The sequence below is a fragment of the Pleurodeles waltl genome, chromosome 7, assembly GCF_031143425.1.
Source record: "Pleurodeles waltl isolate 20211129_DDA chromosome 7, aPleWal1.hap1.20221129, whole genome shotgun sequence".
NCBI classification, from domain to species: domain Eukaryota; kingdom Metazoa; phylum Chordata; class Amphibia; order Caudata; family Salamandridae; genus Pleurodeles; species Pleurodeles waltl.
This window is the reverse complement of record NC_090446.1, coordinates 1102500178-1102522651: the sequence shown is the minus strand read 5'-3', so window position 1 is coordinate 1102522651 and position 22474 is coordinate 1102500178. Positions and strand designations below refer to the sequence as shown.

Below are 22474 nucleotides of genomic sequence, written 5' to 3'. Positions count from 1 at the left end.
ATACCTTGCACCCTGCCCATGGGGCCACCTAGGGCCTACCTTAGGGGTGTCTTACGTGTAAGAAAAGGGAAGGTTTAAGTCGAATTGGCAGGTTAAAACTGCACCCACAGACACTGCAGTGGCCGGTCTGAGACATGATTACAGGGCTACTAATGTGGGTGACACAACCAGTGCTGCAGGCCCACTAGTAACATTTGATTTACAGGCCCTGGGCACCTCTAGTGCACTGTACCAGGGACTTACCAGTAAATCAAATTTGTCAATCATGGAAATCCAATCAACAATACAATTTACACAGAGAGCATATGCACTTTAGCACTGGTTAGCAGTGATAAAGTGCTCAGACTTCAAAAGCCAACAACAACAGGTCAGAGGAAATAGGAGGCAGGAGGCAAAAAGATTGGGGATGACCCTGCATAAGGGAAAAAGTCCAACATAGAGTATAGTGGTAGCCGTGCAGTGTTGCAGAGTAGAGTGTCAGCGTGCAGTGGTGTAGAGTGCAATAAACTAGAGTGCAATGGCCAGAGTGGCATAGAGTGCAGTGGCATAGAATAGATTGTTTCAGAGAAGAGTTCAGTTGCATAGAGTGGAGAGGTGCAGGATAGAATGCAGTGGCATAGAATACAGTGGCACAGAGTGCAGTGGCGTAAAGTAGATTGTTTCACAGTAGAGTGAAGGGAGTGGAGAAGTGCAGGGTAGAGTGGAGCTGCGTAGATTGGCATAGAGTGTGATGGCATTGGGTAAAGTGGTGTAGAGTGCCGTGGCATAGAGTGCAAAGGTAAAGAGTAAATTTGAGTGACGTACAGTGTATTGATATAGAGTGCAGGGGCATAGAGTTGAGTGTTACAGAGTAAAGTGCACTAGCATAGAATGTATTAGCTTAGAGTGCAGTGGCATAATGTGGAGTGGTTCAGAATGAAGAAGAGTGCAGTGCAGCGGCATGAAGTGCTGTAAAGTGGAGTGATACAGAGTAGGGTGCAATGGTGGGGAGTGGAGCAGAGTGGAGTATGCATGGTGTGGTAACACGCTGTCATTACAGACAACACATTTTTGATTGAAATGATCATTACATCTGCACAGACATACAGTTTTTCAAATCAAACTATACTGTGCACAGACAATGATGTATGGAAATTGCATCACCTAATGCAATGATTTGTTTTAATCATATAAAGATATTTGTTTCCAGCACAGTTCAGAATTAACAAAAATGTACTTCATTTGTACTTCTAATTCTGATATATTCTGAAGTTTATTTAAATGTTGTCATGTGATAGAAAAAACTCTTTCCTAACCCCAGTATCCAGCAGGATTGCTGCATAAATCCTCTCACTTTGAAATCAGAGGGAAAAAAAAGTAACCACGAAGTTCCCACGAAGACAGAGCCTGGCAGTTGACTTTGTTCTTTGAATGCACAGCAAATGTGATGAGATAAGAACAAGCTTTACAGGCCTGTTTACAGAAAGGAGCACTCAGAAAGATACTGTAAATAAGGTTTTGGCAAGGGAAGGGGCGAACTCAAGCTGCATAGCCTAAAACAAATAAAGCCAGCAAATTGAAAGCAACAAAATGTGGGTTACAAACCACAAGGCCAATGACAAGCAACGGGCAAAATGCATTCCCAAGTAAGCACTATGAATGTACTTAAAGTGACAGCTGTGGGATACTTTGTGAGAGAAGTCCAGTATTGTAGTCCAGTCCGTATCTTGCAGAGGTTTGGCCACATCAATCACCCAGGTAATTTGACGGGAAAACCTGGAGTGGTTTCCATGTTGCAGGAAAGATCTGTACACCCATTCTATCAGTTTGTCACCAGTTCCTGTGGTTTAGAGCTTCTGGCACACCTCTTGTAGGGTTAGTGCTAGGTGGCCGACATGTAATAGGGCATTTAATTATTATTTAGGGTGGTTGTATGTGAGGAGTTCGCCGGGGTGGAGATGGTAGTCTGCCACAAAGGTTTGGAAATTTAGTAGCTTGCCGTCCAGAAACAAATCCCCCATTTTTAAGACACCTGCAGCATGCCAATAATGGAGTTGCTCTGAGCACAACCGTCCTGTGCGAGTGAAAAGGCTTAGCAAAGGTAGTGCAGGAGCACAGGGTTTCTTCGTGTCAGTGAGTTTACAGGTTCTGGCAAGGCAAGAGAAACCTGTGCATGATAACCCTGCATGGTGATCCGTAGAATGATCAGTAGGAAACAATGAGCAGTGCATTTAGCCTTCCTTAAAAGTCTTTACTGATAAACCCCATCTCCTGCAGGGAGGTGGGCAGAAAGCCAGCGAGCCACCCATTCAGCTGAATAATAGCATTCTAAGTCCAGAAGTCCTAATCCACTCGCAGTCACAGGTAGCTTTAGAGTGGAAAGAGCTACCTGACGGCGCAGCAGTGACCAAATCAGATGTGTGGCATGTCTGAAGAAGGAATGAAGGGCGCGCAGGGGGAGGTTTGCAAAATAATATTATCACTGGGGTAGCACACCTTCTTCACTAGTGCCACGTGGCCCACTACAGAAAGCAGAAGAGAAGACCAAAAAGCAAACTGTGCTTGAAGGGACCGTGCAAATCAGTGGGAGTATGGTAGATAATAATCACTATTTATCAAAAGGTAACTGGTTCCCAGTTCAATCTGAGATCTAATTATATATATAAAGGGGAAAACAGTGCCATTTGTTAAAGAAACACTAATTACATTTTTACATTTTTACATTTTGTTTGTGCAATTTACATCCCAAATATTTTGAAGATTCTATGTGTACTTGCCACTTAGGGATAACCCAGAGCACTAGTTTGGCTTTTATTCAATTTCAAAATCATTTAAAGACATGGACAAAGCGAGCAATTACCTTTCACAACCTTGCAAGGGGTCTGGCCCCTGCTCACCCTTCACAAGCACGAACAGCGGACCATTGCACCAGAAGAGTTTGCCAAGGTGGATGGGTGTTGCTTGTTCAACCACTTGACAATGCCTCTTCTGTTTCTCTCCTGTGTGCAGAGACAACTCCCAATACCTTCCAATAGTTTTGGTGGACCCATCTTGTCTAATTTGAGGAATTGTCCCACCTTGTTCTCCTCTTCCTTTTTTATCCAGTTCTTAGCAACAACCCTTTGAATCACTTGCCTTGGATCTCCGATTTGATCTCCATTTCGTCCTTCTCTTTTTTTTTCTTTGATTGGTAGTCCGGGCTCCAATTTATGAGATAAATGTAGAGTTCCAGACATACACTCTAGTGCTGTGAGACTACAGACAAGTTGTGGGTACCTCACATCCTGACGTTAGGTGTGAGACTATCGCCCACACCATCTGTCCTGCCTCATTAATCTTTTTTTTTAGGTTGAAAGTCCATGGGCGGTAGGGGTGAGCCAGATGTTTTTGTTCAATTTGTTTAAACTAGCATAAGGTTAATTACCCTAGTGTTTCCCAAACTGTTTGCCAGGGGGTTTAAAACGTACAGAAACATGATCAAAATTGTGCTGTTGTTGGTACATGGGCAAGTCAAGACTCTGGCAACATGCTGAGCTGGCAGGGCTGAAGGAACCAAAAGCACCAGGCTGCTTTTGTTTCACGAGGCAATGCACGCTCCAGCACTTTTAGAAACAAGGCCCAACCCGTCACATATATATATATATATATATATATATATATATATATATTTTTTTTTTTTATATTTACCGGCGAGAGCTAGTAAATCCGCCAGGCTTGGGGAAGGGATAATTCCAGCAATGCGTGAAGCACCAGTCGCCTGGCAATTGGTTCAAACACCATAATCGCTTTACTTTTAGGCGGCATTTGCTTGCACAAGGTCTGACACATCTAGTACTAGAAAACACTATTACGGGTTCAATACGTTTTTTTTTATTATTGCTTCAGTTATGCTTTTTAAGGGTATATTGTTGTGAACACTTGTAAGTTCCCAGTAGGATGCAAGAGAAATTAGCTCTTGAACACATCTGGGGGAGGGAGTAGGGAGTTAGGAAATGACCTGAATGCTATTTAACAGTTTCTATAAAAAGCTGTGGGGCTGCGTGCCTTAATAAACGAGCATCAAGCGAGAATAAGCGACTTGATTTCCAAGCTGTATGAGCTTCCTGGGGGTTCTTTTGGTAATACACGACATTTTTACCCACCGTGTTCCTCCGTCATTGTTTTAAACTGTTCACAACTCTGCAAACTAAAACATAGATGAATTGGTTTGTGGATGGGATGTTGGGGTTGGTGTGGCATCTCTAAGAGTATCTGTTATTCTGAAACAGGGACGGTGGCCTTGGCAGTGTTGGGTGCACGTTAGATGTGGACTGGCACAACATTTCATCCTTAAAAATGCTGATAAAATAGGTAGAATCGGGTAAAATAAATAAAAATGTAGGGAGGGTTGCTGTGCGGGTTGTTGCATGTGAGAATAGAAAGTTAGTAAATCGTGGCTAAACGTTCAATTTTACAGCGTTTGTTGACTGAAAAATAGCATCAAAATGGGAAATACTGTACTGTGACGATTTAAAGAAAAGCCTATGTCCCAGTCAAAGTAAGAAGGTGAGGCACGAGCTTAAATCAAAAACGTATATTTCTTTTGCTAACGGAAGAAAATGAGCACCACTGGGGGTGATCACATTTAAAGCATGTCTTTTAGTGAATACCTTTCAAAGGTGTTGTTTTTCTAAGGAGCAGAGTCAGTCACATGTCAGGCTACCTCGACTCATACCCGTCGGCTTTCCAAAGCTGACCCACCCGCCCACTACTCCCACAGACCGTTGAGTTAAACGGAGCATTACTAGTGCAGGCACGGTTCCTGTGCTCCGTGGGAGCACAGCCCCCTACGCCAGCGACTCACACACGGGTGGCAGGGAGTCTGAGTCCTGGCTGTGCACGGAGCCCCAGCCCGTGTCCGAGTTCTTGCCCTCTGGGCTGCTTTTGCACAGCTTCTGTTCATCTTCAGCCTAGACTTCCGGCTCTGGACTGTCTTCAGGCGTCCTTGTGTCCTCCGGGTCACTGCCACCCTCCAGGACATCTGTCCTAGGACACTCCTCACTGCCCCCCCACCTACAGTTCCGCCACGCTGACCAGCAGCCTTTGCTGCTCCTGCTCCTTGTCCTCCCACCCGCTGGCTGTGCTCCATGTCGCCCCGAGAGCTTCAAGGTCCGTGTTGAGTCAGAGCCTGACACGAGGCCTGGTGTTTAGCTCCGTGATCACCTCGGTCCCTCTCCATGAGGAGCTCGCTGCAACTGCCTCCACCTCTCTGCCCATGGAGTTGCCCTCAGCATCCCTACCTCGGAGGTCCCCCTTTCTGCTTTCCATCAGACCGTTCCTCCGGGATATCACGGAGATCTGCTCCACATTGCATATTGGCCGGGGGGTGGGTGGGGGAGGAGGGGGGGCATTTGATGTTGATCCCCGAGCCTTAATTAAACCCCTCTCCTTAATTAAAACCAGCAGGCATAGCTGCCAAGGTTTAAGATTGCTTATGTGTGACATTTTAAGAATTTCAGTGTAATTATGAGTGACATTTCAACAACTATGAGTGACGGTTTCTAGCAAGCAAAAATCAAGCAACGAAGACGGGAGAAACATATAAATATCAGAAATGACACCAATTTGAGCAACGAGAAACTCTAAGAGGATCCCAGCAAACATATGATTACCACAAGCTGACCTATTGGCACTGCAAATGCTTGGAGGTAGTATCAGATCCACGAGTAAAAGCAACGATTTTGTTGTGAATAAATAGAATTGAAAATGTTTCATTTCTGCCAATGTTAGAGCAATAATTATGTATGACATTAGCATTTTAGTACAGATGTCCAGGCAAAGGCACTAAAATGCATTAGTCTAGCCCCTGATGAGTGGTGAGTGGGCAACAGTTCCTGTGACAGAAGGATGAAGGTGGTCTAAAGTGAGTTGGGGGGGTAGATCTACTGCCTCTGAATTGACTGCTCTCTTCTTTTACACATATGTCTGTTTGGTCTGGGTTGCCTCCTCTTACATGTTGTACCAACCGTTCAGCTTCCTCTGCCAAATACTATAACAACTCAGGGCAACATTCTACACCCAGTCATCCATCCATTTATTCACCCACCCACTCATTCATCCATGCACGTATCTCTTCATGCACTCACTAACTCATATGCAAGCATGAATTCTCTCATCTCCTTGTTCACTTATGTGTCCATCCATGCACTCTTCTTATATTATTCATCCATTGATCTGCTCTTGCACCAACTATTCACTGCATACACTTACCTACCTGTTTCTTGGTCAATGCATCCTTTTGCTCATCCACTAATCTATTTATGTAGCCCTCATTCATATTCATTCACTCATTCATGAACTTAGCAACCCTTTCATCATCCATGCACTCATAGACACACTTACTTCATCTACTCTTGCAAACACTCAGCTATCCATTCAACCATCCATCCATAAATGTGCTTATTAGACCTGACAGCCTTAGGGTGGTCTTCACCCATCATTTTGCCTACCTCCCTCTGTTTTTCTGACCTCATTTTTGCTGGGTTTAGGACTTTGCACACTTTACCACTGCTGACCAGTGCTAAAGTGCTTGTGCCCTCTCCCCTAAAAATGGTAACATTGGCTCATACCCAAATGGCATATTTAATTCACCTATAAGTCCCTAGTAATGTGTGCTCGATGTGCCCAGGGCCTGTAAATTAAATGCTATTAGTGGACCTGCAGCACTAATTGCGTCACTCACATAAGTAGACGTTTAACCATGTCTCAGGTCTGACATTGCCAGGCCTGTGTGTGCAGTTTCACTGTCACTTCGACTTGGCAGTTAAAACTACTTGCCAAGTCTTAATTTCCCCCTTTCTTACATATGTCACCCCTAAGGTAAGCCCTAGGTAACCCATGGGGCAGGGTGTTATGTAAGTAAAAGGCAGTATTACATGCTCTGGAAGTGAAAACCCCCCAAAGTCATTTTTCATTAATGTGAAGCCTCCTCCTCTCATAGGACAGCAGTAGAAATTCCCTTATATGCTTTTAAGTAGTAATTTCTGACCTGAGTGGAATAGAAAAGGCATGTTTGGTATGGTTGGAATGGTAGCGAGAAATCCTATTTACTGATGAAGTTGGATTCTACATTACTATTTCAGAAATGCCACTTTTAGAAAGTAGGCATTTCTATGTACTTACTGCTATCTGTGCCTTACAGCCTGTCTCCAATCCATGTCTGTTCTGTGCTTGTTGACAGCTTCCCTTGTGCATTCACTCAGACAGCCATAAACACAGGACACTCAGCTGCATCTGCATTCATCTGCACACCAATGGGTCACCCTGGGCAGGACGGGAGGAGGGGCTCTCTCTTACACTTCCAAGGCCAGTGGCCTGCCCTCACTCAAAGGACTGATGACCCACCCCCCCCACAGGGCTCCTGGCCGACAGGGCTAGGTTCAACGGGGAACCTGTGCACTTCAAAACCACTCTTTGAAGTTTCCTCCACTTCAAAGGCACTTTTGAGTACATATACTGGGTCTGTGACCCACCAAATAAGACACTTCTGGACCTACAACTGGACTATGTCAGAGGGACTGACTGGCTGCCCAAAAGATTCACTTGAACTGCTTTGTTGGAAGGACTGCTGGCCTGCTTGTTGCACTGCTACCTGCCGACCCCTGCCTCTGTTGGAAGGATTGTGCCTTCAACCACAAGTGCTGTCTAAGGGCTTGGATTAAGCTTGCCTCCTGTTCTGAGGTCTCAGGTCTATGAAAGACTTCACCAAAGAGAAGAAAATCCAGTACATCAGAAAATTGATGCAGCGCCTGCAAAATTCAATTCAGCGACTGCTGGACTGATGCAACGCCTGCAATGCGGCTGAAAATCACAGCATCACCTGCCGGATAGATGCAGCACCTGTTGCCTCCTCTCAACTCATTCTGGATTGTTCATGCATCGTCCCTGTGCATCAAAATATCTCTGCATAGCAGTAAGGAACCACTGCTGCGCTCCCGGAAACTGGTGCATCGCCTGCCAGCATGTAAAGAAACGCTGCATTGCCTTTGCTGCACTGGAAAAAAAACGACGTATCACTTTACGACGCATCTCCTCTTCTGAATTGTTATTTTTGACGCATCCCTGGAACTGTGTGTTAAAAGGATACACGTACTGATTCTTAAGGATTGAAAATCATATAAACCTTTAAAAAGTGATATTTTGACTTGTGCATCTTGGATGTTTGTAATTTTGGTTTTATTTTAATCAGATACACATTATCTATTTTCTTAAACTGGTGTGGAAGACTTGTTGTGGTGGTTTCTCTGTGTTACTCTGAGTTATTGCACTAATACTTTACAAATTGCCTTCTAAGTTAAGCCTGCCTGCTCTGTGCCAAGCTACCGGAAGGTGAAGTCAGGATCATTTAGGCTGTCTTGCAACTTACCTGGACTAGAATTGTGGTCCCTACATGGACAGGGTGCATACCTCTGCCTACTAGAGACTCAATTTCTAACAGTGCTCGTATATCCATCTATACACATCCATTAATACATTCTCACAACCATTCACATGTGACCCCCAAAGACACTTGCATGCACAAACTCAGCAGAAAATGAAAAACACCTTTGTTTAAAAAGGCTGACATGGCTTTTGCTAATGTGTGCATTATTGTAATTGTTATTTTGCAAATCACTGTGATCATGCTTCTTTAGGCTTATTTCGAAGTGCTTGTTGTTTAGTCAAGGATCGGTTGCTTCATATAGCATGTCCTGTTTAGGTACAGGACCAGCAGGCAGAATATGCACCCCTTGGTCCGTTCTTATTATCGGCCAAACTGTTTGCAGGCTTTGAGGGCACGGAATGGAGATCTGGGTGCACGGACACCAAGCAGCGTGCATTCCTCATGCCCCGCCCCTTCCCTCGGGCAGCGGCACTCTAGCCACTCAAGCTCTAAGTTGAAGAAAACATTTTGGAGACCTACAAATACTTCTATTACCGGTATAAAGCTGGGAAACAGGAGCGCTGTCTAGCTAAGCAGCTCCAACATTATCGTGAGACGCAATACAACCTCCAGTGAGTGCACATTTCAGGTTCAACTGTTCACAACACTGACTGTGCAGTAGGATGTTTAGGCCAAAGCCAGATAACTAAAGCCGCTGCCACCAAGCCACAGAGTATTTCGCCAGCCCGGAAATGTTAGAAGATCAATTCTGTGCTGATTGAAATGCAGCATTTTGGGGTTTGTATGTCACAGTGAGGCTGGCTGGCACGGTTTAAGAAAGTACTTTTTTAAAGGAAATGAGTGCGAAATGTAGGCAGTGTGTAACAACGCTTATGTCACTTTTATTTAACCTGAATACATGATGAACACAACAATTCTGAAAAACACTTCAGCAAAGAAGCTCAAACAATTTTTTAAACTAAAAAAAATGCATTACTCATTTCTGCAGATACTCTGGTGTGTTCTCTTTGTAGGTGATGACTCGACTGTTGTGGCCGGAGCTCTATCAGAGCAGAAAGCTAGCAGAGGAAAGAGGTGCTTCTCCACAAGGCTCCTAGTTCCAGTGCGTTTTCACTGCAGAGCTGTAGGCCTGGCATGTCTGACGTGGAGGGAACTCTCCGCAGGACGGTGAGTGTTAAGAAGAGTCCCTGGCACAGAGCATCAAAGTCACAAGGTGCTTTGCTTGTCACGGCTGGGGAGCTGTGTTCTCTGTTCAGATCAAGGTGCAAGCAGTGTACCAGAGGTCCGCACAAAGCAGCTAAATTCAGTTGAGCTCTCGAAGACCCACCTAGCTGTTCTCTGCCACAGTTCACTAAGCCTGCCCTGGGCAGGTGCTATGACCTAATTGAAAACTCCTGCATCAGCATGAGTTAATTCCCCAGCACAGCCGTAACCAGGACAACTAAGTTGTTCCCCCCTCACAGCAACTGCATCAGTACCAGGAAGCAAAGGAAACTGCCCTTGATGCATGGCACTTGGCAGGGCTGAGCATGCCCGAGGACCTGTCCCACCTAGGTCAATATGCAAAGTAAGTGCGGGAGACTGCACTTGCTTTTTTTTTTAATTCATGGCAAAATTCACAAATATTTCGCGACAATAGCAGTAGATTAAAAAAAAAAAAAAGCTTTTTTGCCCTGTTAGGGGTCTCTCTGGGATCCCAAGACCAAAGGTATTCCTACACTGCCCCCTTTTCTTTTTTTTTATTCCCAAGATGGCTGCCAACACTTGCTGGTTGAAGTGTTGGCAGCCAATCAGAGCTCTGTAGATCTCTGCATGATTCATTATTCGCAAAGTCGTGGTGGCCACAGATATACACATTTGGATTTCCTTTAATATCTCTCAAACTACTGAACAGATTTATACCAAATAACAAAAAGCACAATCTGCAGACCAGAGCTAGCTCTCTGCCAAATTTGGTGTAATTCTGTCCAGCGGTTCGGGCTCTAGTCGTTTTCAAAACTCCTGTGGGAATTAACATTGAAAGGAACTTTTTTTGACCCCCTTTTTACTCAGCCCCCACTTGACAGATCCCCTTAAAACTTTTTTTGTGCAACAAGTATCACCAGCACACTTCTTTTTGTAAAATTTAGTGAAGAAATGTTTTTCCTAAGGAAATATGGTCCTAACTATAACTACCTTCTGTTGACTGCCAGATATATATATATATATATATACAGTATATATATATATTATTTCTTCAACAGATGGACTGTTAGCCATCTGACGGCTGCACCGATCCCATCACGTATCTCCCATTTAGTTCATGAGTTTATTTTCTTTTCTTGTGCAGGTAATCCAGAGTCCCAAGTGAAAATGTCTATATATATATATAAACCTTAAAAAAACAAAGGGTACAAGGATGTTATAGTTAGGTTCTGAATTTACTTGCACAAAACCAGAGAAATTCAGCAGCGAATTTGCAGCAATTATTTTTTAAGAAAAAGTATTTTTGTTGCCCTGATGAGGGGCCCTCTGGGACCCCAGCACCAGAGCTAAGGGGTCAAGGTGTCACTCCTTGGCCCTTTTTCTTTTTTGAAATCTTTTTTTTCAGGGATTCGGCTGAAGCTGAGTCTTAAGAAGGCTTCTAACACTTCTTGGTTGAAATGCTGCCAGCTAATCAGACCTCTGTACGAGATCGGGAGTATTCGCGCCTTCGGATATCTATATTTAGTTTTCTTTTAATATCTCAACAACTACTGAACAGATTTACACCAAACAAAAAAACGCTTCTCTCTGGACCAAAAGCTACTTTTCTGTCAAATCTGGTGTAATGCCATCCAGCTGTTCGGCCTGTAGTCGTGTTCAAAATCCCTGTGGGAATTATAATAGGAAACACACTTTTTTTCACCCCCCCCCTTTCTTGGCCCCCACTTGACGGACCACCCCAAAACTTCCTATGTACAACAAGATATTTAAAACACTTTTTTTGAACATTTTGTAAAGATTTGTCAAACGGTGCCAAAGATAAAGACAAGTAAAAAAAAAAGCTTTTTCTATGGAAACACAGTTCTATCTATCTATCTATCTATCTATCTATCTATCTATCTATCTATCTATCTATCTATCTATCTATCTATCTATCTATCTATCTATCTATCTATCTATCTATCTATCTATCTAGTTATTACATATTACAAATTATATTCTGAGTGGAGGGCATGTAACTAATCCATGCTCAGTGACCTGGACACTCCCCTCATATTTGCAACACACAGTGTGTGTACCTGGCACACCCACACATCCTTCACAGGACAGAAGCACTATCTGCAAGGCACACTCTAACCTATTAAACATGAGTAATCAGAGCATGAAGACCTCTTCACTGTGATCTGCACTGTATGTTGAACTGGGTATAATAGTCTACCTTATAGGTAATCTGATGAGCAGTGGAAAGCAGAGCTACACAGATTTGCCAAGGAAGAAATTGATACAAATACACACCCAACCAGAGAACATATGTATACCCCGATTGACACTAGATTGGAACTGATTCTTAGGGATGTCAACCCCAAGAAGGAGAACAAACCACATTAGATGGTGTGCTATATAGGCACACTGGATCTCTGGCACTATTTGCTGCCTGAGAGAAGTTTATTATAACAGAGTCCAGACCTGACGTGCTAGAAAGACGACCTGAAATGGATTGATATAAGCAATTATCTTAATACTGTATTGTGACAATTGAGCACTGTGGATGAAGAAAGGGCATAGGAATTTGGTGCTAGGAGCAGAGTTTTGAGTAAATCTGTTGCTGCAATTTAGGAATTTAGGCAACTCCAGGTTATTAGATCAAACTTCTTTATTGGACGTGCTTAAATGTAGTAATATTTATATGCAGAGCCAAAATGTACACTGTTTCCATGACAACAAGAGCTGCCCTGGAAAATTGATATTGTGATCTGGTGAAATTATGATGCATTGTATGGATCAATGCAAAAAGAAAAAGCAAATGTAGAAAATAAAAAAGCACAACAACAGACAACTCTTCTTTTACATACCAGCACACTTGTCCATTGACAAACATGCTTGAGATAACTTAAAGCCAAGTAGGACTTACCTCATAACACATATATGTTGGTCTTTACTTGTGTCATACACATCATTTTAAGACCACTTACAGGATCTCACCTGCTGACTCTTACTACTGAGCATCACTGTCATGTTAAACTTAGATATGGAGTCATTAACTGTTCAGTACATACCTCTATATTGAAGTTTTTGTGCTCTATTGTTTGGGCAATCTTTTCCTTGTAAACTAAAATTGATGTTAGTGCGAATACAACGATTATTGAGAAGCTGGACAGGTCTGAAATTGTCACTCATGCTCAGAAATATCTGGGTAGGCTGATTCTGGCTCAGAAGTCTTAAGGAGTCCATCTGCATGAAACAAGAAGACATAGTTTAGTGTAATTGATGTGACTTCAAAACCAGTGATTATCAACACTATCTATAATAATGGTGTCAATCCATCGGAGAATAATGCCCGTGCTATTAATCAACTCTCACAATATCTCGCAACCTGAGCTTTTGGGATCTGCAAAGCAGCCTACACTGCTAAATTGGCTGTGCTTGTTGCCTTAATATCAAGCATTCTCTCTCTTCCAAGGCCACCCCTTATGGTTATTATACCCTTCCTCTTCTCTTCCCCATCACCAATGTGCAATGTTGTTACCATGATATTGTCCACCAAAAAAAGAGTGCTTGTGGTGAGCATTTGTTGACCTAGAAACACTGATATTGAAGAATGAGCTTTGACAGAACATAAGATGTTATAATAATGTAAACATCTACTGTAGGTGTTGCCCTAGCAAAGTTAGGAAAAGGGGAGGTGGGCACCTCACTACCCAAGATGGCAGAGAGAGGCAAGGAAGACCCCCCTCAAGGGAAGTTTCAGTTTAAGATGAGTCCTTTCATGGTTGGAATGGGTTCCCTACCCGGAAGGAGTGACCATGTCAGGTGGATGTAAGGCAGAGTAGGCCCTGCAAATGGGCAGCCAGTTTTCCTCACTTTGTTCCTCCCGTGACAAGCCAGGAATACTCTCCCAGGGTTGCGTTGAGTCTCCTGGGTGTGTGGGCCTGGGGGGGCTTGTGTGAGAAAACAGGGCTGATTGCAGAGGCCCCCTAATGTTTTTCCCCCATTTTTCATTTTCTGCTGGTGTTTTCCTGACTCTGATGGTTCCCTGGGTACTGCTAACGAGTCCCAGGGCCTGTGCTCTATGTAAAATGAGTATGCAAATTAGGCTAATTATAATTGGCAGTATCAACCCACCTATAAGTCCCTAGTATATGGTTGGGCATGTAGGTTTGGGGACCCCAGCATACGTCGTGTCCCCATAGATGCACTGCTGAGGTGCCAGTGGAATTTTATAGGCAGGCCTGTCTTGCTGGCTGCTTTTAAACTAAAGTTATATGGAAATTTGACTTTGGAATTAAAAGTACTTCCAAAGCTTTAGACTACCCTATTTTTACATATAAGTTACCCCTAAGGTGTGCCCTATGTGCCCCTAGGATTGGGTGCTATGTATCTATAGCAGGGACCTTATAAAAATAGTTTTCTAAGTACTGGTGAGGTAAAATAACCAAATGTGTTTTTCCCTCACTGTAGTGAATGGCCTCCATAGGCTACAGTGGGGAGACTTTATTTTAATTAACAAAGTCTCCATAAGAGACAGATACCTTGAGTTTGGTATCAAATTAATTTGTATAATAAATCCCACAGCTTTCCACTGTTGGATTTAATATAAATAGTTCAGGTACAGAGTTTTAAAACTCTACCTGAAAGTTGCCAACTTCAGCTCTGTAGTGCCCTTCTCTGATTGCCCAGGCTGCCTTGATGAGGTGTGAAGTGGCCTGGGCTGAACACAAAGGATGTGCCTAGGAGAGGAGATCTGCCTCAGCAGATGGTGAAACAGGTTGGGGGAGAGCAGCCAAACTGGTCTTCAAAGGCAGGGAAGGACATTTGGAGCAGCTCAGGACCTCCACCCAAGAAGCCAATTAAGTGCCCTCTGAATTAGATTAGGAGAGAGGCGTGTTTAGGATTTTTAGCCACACCAGTGGGTGGCTCAGCCTGATCTAACCTCCAAAAGTCAGTTTCAGCCATGTTGGATTTTTGAAGAATGTTGCTCCCTGAGATTGATTTTTGCCACACTTCCCAGGAAGTGGTCATCAAAGGGGGAAGAAGCCTGCCTGTATTGGACAACCAGGCCCCCCTGCTTTCCACCACAGGAGCAATGATAAATATGGCAGAGCTGCACCCACACCTCACATCCCTACAAGTAACAGGACAAAGAAGAAGAAGAAGGACTGCCCTGCTGGACCCCTGATCTGCACCTGGACCCTGCACTCTGAAGGACTGCACCAGCTGCACACTTGGGTTCACCTCTAAAAGGAGTTTGCCTGTCTTCTGCTGTTTCAGGTTGGGACTCCTTCTTTGCTACAGGTACAAAGGAGCTCTCTAGAGTCCCCTGCATCAAGTCCTGCAAGCAGAGCCGAGCTGACTAGCGTCCAGTGGCCATTTGAGGATTCTGACCAGGTGCATTCTAGGAATTGTAGTCACAACTTAGACAAAGGTCGCTCCCCTGGGGGGGCAAATTTATATTAGGCCATTTCTGCTCCCCTTGGGGGCAGATCAGCCTATTTCTATTAGGCCAATCTACCCCAGGGGGGCAGAAACCACTTAGGTACCAGGGATTGGTGTGTGTGTATGTGTGTGTTTTGTTTGAGGGGCAGCACTTGGGCAAGGGTCGCTCCCCATGGGGGCACATTACTGTTGGCCTATTTTTGGAAGGCCCATCTGCCCCCAAGGGGGGCAGAAAGCCCACCTGAAGCCAGGGATTTTTTTTCAAAATAAGAGGGTGGGGGTATGGTCATACTCCCACCCCAAATAAATGGGGCCAAAGTTGTTCTTCCCACCAGTGGGCAGATGGGGCAATTAGCCCTGATCCACACCCCGGGGGGGCAGAAAGTCTAGTAGATGCCAGGGAATTAAAAATAAAATAAAAAATAGTGTGGTGGTGGCTACCAACCAGTATGGGCATGGTTATGTCCCCACCCCATCTGAAGAGGATAACAGTCTTTTAGCTCTCCCCTGCACATTAAAACATCTTATCCCATGGCAAGCAAGAGAACATTTGATTATTTTGGGTCTTGGTTTTACATTTGGGCCATGAGAGCTTGGCTAACTCTCACAATCATCCCACTTTGAATGGTGAGGACTGCACTTTTTGGACTTTGGGACGCTGCCATGTAGAAAAATCCACAAGACCTAGACACATCTGAAAACTAAACATCTGGGTGAGTCCAGGGTGGTGTGCTTCACATGCACCACACACCATTTTCTTACCCACAATGCCCTGCAAACCTACAACTTTGCTGGAAATCACACATTTTGTCCACATTTTTGTGATGGAACCTTCCGGAATCTGCAGGAATACACAAAATTCCTACCACCCAGAATTGTCTCATCTATACCAATAAAAAGTTTACCCCACATGTCAGCCTAAAAATGTTTTTTTTCAAACTGCCCTTTTGGACCCGCTTTGGTTCCCACTCAATTTCGACATGTTTTTAGCTCCTCCCTGTCATAGGCACTTGGCCCACCTAAACAAGTGAGGTATAATTTTTACTGTGAGACTGAGGGGAACGTTGCATGCCAGGAAATTTGCCCCGGTGTAGTGATCCCACACAGAAATGTGGGAAAAATTTGATTTTTTTTGCTAAATTTGAGATTTTAGGTTTGGTGAGGATTCTGGGTGAGAAAACATTGGGGGATTCATGCAAGTCACACATCCTGGGATTCCCGCAGGTGTCTTGTTTTCAGAAATGTTTGGGTTTGGTAGGTTTCCCTATATGGCTGCTGAGCCCAGGACCAAAAATGAAGGTCCCCTCCCGCAAAAACAGGTAGTTTAGTATTTGATCATTTTGATGTGTCCATTTAGTGTTTTGGGGCATTTCCTTTTGCGGGCACTAGGCCTACCCTCACAAGTAAGATACCATTTTTATTGGGAGACTTGGAGGAATGCTGGGTGGAAGGACATTTGTGGCTCCTCTCAGATTCCAGAACTTTCTGTCACCATAATGTGAGGAAAAGGTGTTTTTTTAGCCACATTTTGAGGTTTACAAATGTTTATGGGTAACATAAACCCCGTCTTGGATTCCCCTAGGTGTCTAGTTTTTTAAAAAAATGCACAGGTTTGGTAGGTTTCCTAGGTGCCGGCTGAGCTAGAGGCCAACATCCACAGCTTGGCACTGTGCAAAAAACAGCTCTATTTTCCTTGGGAAAAGTCCACGTTTTGTTTTGGGGCATTTCCTGTTACGGGCGCTAGGCCTACCCACACAAGTGAGGTACCATTTTTATCGGGAGACTTGGGGGAACGTTGAGTGGAAGGACATTTGTGGCTCCTCTCAGCTTCCAGAAATTTCTGTCACTGTAATCTGAGGAAAAAGATTTTTTTTTTGGACCTAATTTTGAGGTTTGCAAAGGATTCTGGGTAACAGAACCTGCTGAGATCCCCACAAGTCACCCCATCTTGTATTCCCCTAGGTGTCTAGTTTTTAAAAAATGCACAGGTTCTGTAGGTTTCCCTAGGTGCCGGCTGAGCTAGAGGCCGAAATCCACAGCTTGGCACTTTGCAAAAAACACGTCAGATTTCAATGTAAATATGTGATGTGCCTATGTAGCATTTCCTGTTGCGAGCGTTAGGCATACCCACGCAAGTGAAGTACCATTTTTAATGGGGGACTTGGGGGAACACAGAATAGCAAAACAAGTGCTATTGCCCCTTGTCTTTCTCTACATTTTTTCCTTCCAAATGTAAGACAGTGTGTAAAAAAGACATCTATTTGAGAAATGCCCTCTAATTCACATACTTGTATGGGCACCCCGGGATTCAGAGATGTGCAAATAACCACTGCTTCTCAACACCTTATCTTTGTGCCCATTTTGGAAATACAAAGGTTTTCTTGATACCTATTGTTCACTCTTTATATTTCAGCAAATGAATTGCTGTATACCCAGTATAGAATGAAAACCCATTGCAAGGTGCAGCTCATTTATTGGCTCTTGGTACCTAGGATTCTTGTTGAACCTAAAAGCCCTATATATCCCTGCAACCAGAAGAGTCCAGCAGATGTAACGGTATATTGCTTTCAAACATCTGACATCGCAGGAAAAAGTAACAGAGTAAAACGTGGAGAAAAAGGCTGGGTTTTTTCACCTAAATTTCAATATTTTTTATTTCAACTGTTATTTTGTGTAGGAAATCCCTTGTAGGATCTACACAAATTACCTCTTGCCGAATTCAGTAATTTGTCTACTTTTCACAAATGCTTAGCTTTGTGGGATCCAGCATTGGTTTCACAGCCATTTCTATCACTAACTGGAAGGAGGTTGAAAGCACAAAAAATAGTAAAAATGGGGTATGTCCCAGTAAAATGCCAACATTGTGTTGAAAAATTGGGTTTTTCTGATTCAAGTCTGCCTGTTCCTGAAAGCTGGGAAGATGGTGATTGTAGTACCACAAACCCTTTGTTGGTGTCATTTTCAGGGAAAAAACCACAAGCCTTCTTCTGCAGCCCTTTTTCCAATTGTTTTGAAAAAAACACATTTGTTGCTGTATATTGGCTAATTTCTTGGTCTCCTTCAGGGGAACCCACAAAGTCTGGTTACCTCTTGCATTCCTAGGATGTTGAAAAAAAAGGACGCAAATTTTGCTTGGGGATCTTATGTGGACAAAACGTTATGAGGGCCTAAGCGCGAACTGCCCCTAATAGTTAAAAAAAGGTCTGGCACCTGAGGGGGAAAAGGCCTGGCACTGAAGGGGTAAAAAAAGAAAGGCAATAAAGATGAAAACATTTTAAGTTTTCGTCTCTCTACTTGTCTCTCCAGATTTTTGGTTTGAACCAAACCTGCTTTTTTGCTTGTTGCTAGATGAATCTGTATTTCTGATAGAGACTTCAGGCTGCAGATTCCTCACCTTTTGAATGTTCCCCAGGCATCAGACTAGACATGGAAACTATTCATCAGTAGCTCTGCATGCTGGTAGATGGCACTGTGTGGCTCCACACGATGCAGTTTTGTTTTAGAAATGACATGTGGAGCCACTATATGGGTTTCACTTCCACACACTGATGTAATTTCCTTTCTTTAGGTGCCTTCAGACATGGATACGGTGCTCTCTCTTATCTGTTTGAGACCCTTACCTCTTCAACATCTTTCTATTTCAGTGTGCAAAGGAAATGTTACCTTCAACCTTCAGAAATTACAGGTTTAAAGCTCTGTAACAACTGTCATAAACAAATGTGTGTGACACATCCTCATTAGATTTGCCTGTGATGGTTTGGGTTGAGTCACACTTCAAAAGCCTGCAGTGATTGCCTGTTGATGAACCTGGAAGACATTCAAGAACAGTAGGCACACATTTGTATTGCCAAGAACTGAAAGACTCCGTAACAAGACCAGTCTAGCCTAAGGTGTGGTCCTGGTCCTCTTCCAGATCCAGAAATTGTATGAGTCATTCTAGAGGTCGTTCTTTGCTTTGACCAAAGCCATTGGGTAAATCAAAGAAAAGCACAGGGAATCTTAGGACGACTAACACCTGTCCAAGCACTCACACTCTCCTGCAAAGATGTGGGGGTTGCACCATACATCTTGATCTCACTCTTAAAGTAGCTGAACCTTGGAGCTTGTTCCACAACTTGTCCAGGCACCACCTGAGTTTCTGAGACCATACACCACTCCAAAACAGAGCAAAGAGGCATGCGAGTCCAGTCTCTAACTCTTTGTATGCTTGCTCACTCCCTGCGGGCCACTCTTGGGCCCCATGGAGCCAAGAAGTTCCCCATCTGGAATACTGGTGGCCTCATCCTCAGCACCAATTGGACCCTGCACGATAATCCCGAGGCCCTCCCTGGTTCCACTTTCAACTCTGACATCACAATCCATGCTAGTTCTGGTTTCCAATTAAAGTTACTGTATTTTTAATACAGTGAATAAATACTAACAGAGAGATGTGGCAAAAACATAAAATCAAATTAAATATAAAACCAGTGAATAATTAATTTATGTACACACCTGCATCCTCGTTATGTAGATTGGTTTGTTCATTATTATCCAGCTTGCGGTTTCGTAACATGGTGGAATGGTCATTGACCCATCGTATGTAATGAAACTTGAGGTCTCAGGGTACATTTCTTCTATATTGAGTCCTTGCAGTAAATATGCATCATCTGGGAAATATTTAAAATTCAAACATTTAAATGAACACAGACTACTAAACCCTTTGTTTACTCTTAAATATAGTTGCGTGCTTAAAGCCAAAACAAATTAAAATGTTGACATGGGTATAAGTAATAGAACATGTTTTTTTGCACGTATAACTTCATTCATATGCCTTTGCAGGTGTCATCTGCATCAGTTCCTCCTTATTCACTGCTCCCACAATTGGCACCTGCGTGTTGAAAAAAGTAGCTAGTACCCGACACGTATTCTGTAGCACTGTCTCTGATTCATCTGGCTTCACTGTTGTTTTCCCATGTTGTTTACTTATAGTTAATCTCCTGGCATGCTCATAAGAAGAAGGACGGGATACCTTCGCAATTATTTGTCCTTTACAATATCGCACAAATGGAGTTACTTCTGTGTCTGCCATTGGATTAATAAATGAACGAGGCTACTGGCAGAACAGGTGACAATCGAGGGTGCAGGAACATCGCCATGCCTGGACTAGTCAACCAAAAGTAAAGGACAAGAAAAGTGCATTGCTCCTAACATACTGAGAAGCAGCCACAGTATGTGATAGAGACTGGAGATGTGGGTGTTGATAATGTAGTTCAGTTTCGAGTTAAATACGTACCCAGTACTCCAGATATTAGTGGAAATTCCACGATCTGCCGAGCAGAACGCCTACCAGACCATTCACCACCAAAGTGGGTTCACTCATTCTGAAGAAAGACACTTTGGGGAAGGCCTTATTACCACCATGATAGAAAGGTCAAAACATGGCAGTATTTCCAGTGTTAATATGAAAGAAGATGAAACTGTCACAGAGGTGGAAAACTATAAAAGGATCCTTCGAGTTTTTGTAACAGATAATCCATAGATGTTACCATTTTTTGGAAATCTTTTTCATCCTACACATCCTACACAACCACATCTCATCGTTCTCAAGCATCTTTTTGAGTCTTTCGTTAAAATACATTTATTTCATTAGCATGTTACAGGAACACAACATTTTCGTTTCTTAAATCATATAGCAATCCTAGACATCCTACTCTACTATAGTAAGGAAGTGATTTGAAACCAATGTAAATTTCAGATTTTCAGTTACACCGAGATTCATCCTTTTGATTTCCTTCTTGTGATGAGAAATAATGAATACAAATGAGAACATATTCTTTGCCTTTGCTGGAATGGAAGTAAACTGGAAGTCATTTGAGCTTGTTCCAAGGTATATCCAAAGTTGCTGCCATTTTTGATTACCCTGGCAAAAATGGAAGCTTAGGAGGTCGTTCTTGGACCATGAAGTTGAGATGGACAATTACTGGCTTCACGCGCTTGAACAAACTAACAGATTTATGTGAAGTATGCAGCTACCCAGGAACGAATTAGACACTGAGGGTGTGCATAAAATGGTATAGATGTGAAGTCAGCTGTTACAAGAGATGGTCTAGGCACTGGGGGAACAGAGAGAATGTCCATTCGTTGTTTGCTTGTGTGTTATGAAGAATTGCAAAGCAAGGAAATGGACACTGGAATTGGTTTGGTTAACGGCAGACCTACGCGGGTGAGAAGCGTCAACATCTGCCAATCAATGTTAGGAAAATAGCGTTGTGGTTGATTTTCAGTTTACACAGGTGGACTAACTGTTCGTATAAACAGCAATTGGGAAAATGTCAGAGAGCTTCCTCAGAGGTCTTTGAGTGCTTCTTAATTAAGTGTATAGGTTAACTGTAAAAAAAAATCTCTCATCCTAAAGATTACGCTTTTTATGCAATCTTTGTTTTTACTGCAACAGCAACAAGCTGATGGATGGAATTCTTATATTAACCTCAGCACTAGCAATCTCTCAGGTCACATTCCAGTTTATTGTTTTTTGCCCGCAATGTCACTGTAGAGTTTAGAAAAAGGACCGCTATACTTAATTGATAGGCCCTAATCGGGGCAAAACTGGTTTTGGGTTGCTTGTGTACCCGGTGCAGAGTGACTGGCCTGGTAAATCAGTTTGAAATGTTCTTACTGGAGAAGGGTTAAGACTGATTTGCATAAGGCTGGGTCCAAACTGAGGTGGCATGGAAGGTGAAAAATAATGGACTAGGATTCTTCAGAGCGTTTAGCACTGGCTGAGATTAATTCAAGCAGTCCATCCATCACCTTTTTGTTGTTTCATTGGTTTTAAATCAGCCTACAGGTGGTCGATATATTGTGGATGCAGGTGTAGCACAACGGTTAAGGCATTCTTGATTTTCTTTTGTCGTTTTTTATTGTCTTTATTTATTTAAAGCTGAAAGTAGCAAAGAATTGAAACACTTGAAAGTTCGGGTTAACACAAATTTAAATGTTCTATGCATAAAACTCTTTGAGAACTTGCATTATGACAAGTGGAAATTAATTTCGTAGTTTTGTCAATAACTGTGGAGTTAGGAGTGTGGCTGCATAAAATGCGTCTTGAAAGCAAAATTCGGCCTCTCCATTTTTCTGTCATTTATGGTTATTATATTACGCAACTGAATCAATAGCTCATAATGAGCAAACTATGGAAAGCATTTTGCTGCTTGTTAAGTTTGCACAAATGAAAAGAGTAGTAGAAGTAGTATTTTTGTATGCATGCAAAGTGCTAAATCCGCAATGATGCTCCCTGTTCCCACCGAAGTGCCATAATGTCTGCATTAGTGGGATTAACAGAGGTTTAAGAGGCCACCTAAATATAGTCCTATGTATGTTCATTGCTGCTGCTGGTGAAAGCTGTGGAGAGACACCGCTGGGGGAACTACAATCCCCGTCATCCCTTGCCATGCCTTGCCATCCCTTGCTACCTGA

General features: G+C 43.1%; 1 protein-coding gene across 1 annotated transcript in view; it reads right to left on the bottom strand.

Moving 5' to 3' along the window:
• Window positions 1-22474, bottom strand: part of CA10 (carbonic anhydrase 10) — a 683032-nt gene that overhangs the window by 38933 nt on the left and 621625 nt on the right. The window contains exons 7-8 of the mRNA XM_069200032.1: window positions 19511-19665; window positions 12643-12817 (exon numbers count right to left, since the gene is read on the bottom strand). Coding sequence (XP_069056133.1) covers window positions 12643-12817; window positions 19511-19665 — 330 coding nt within the window. The remainder of the gene's footprint in view (window positions 1-12642; window positions 12818-19510; window positions 19666-22474) is intronic.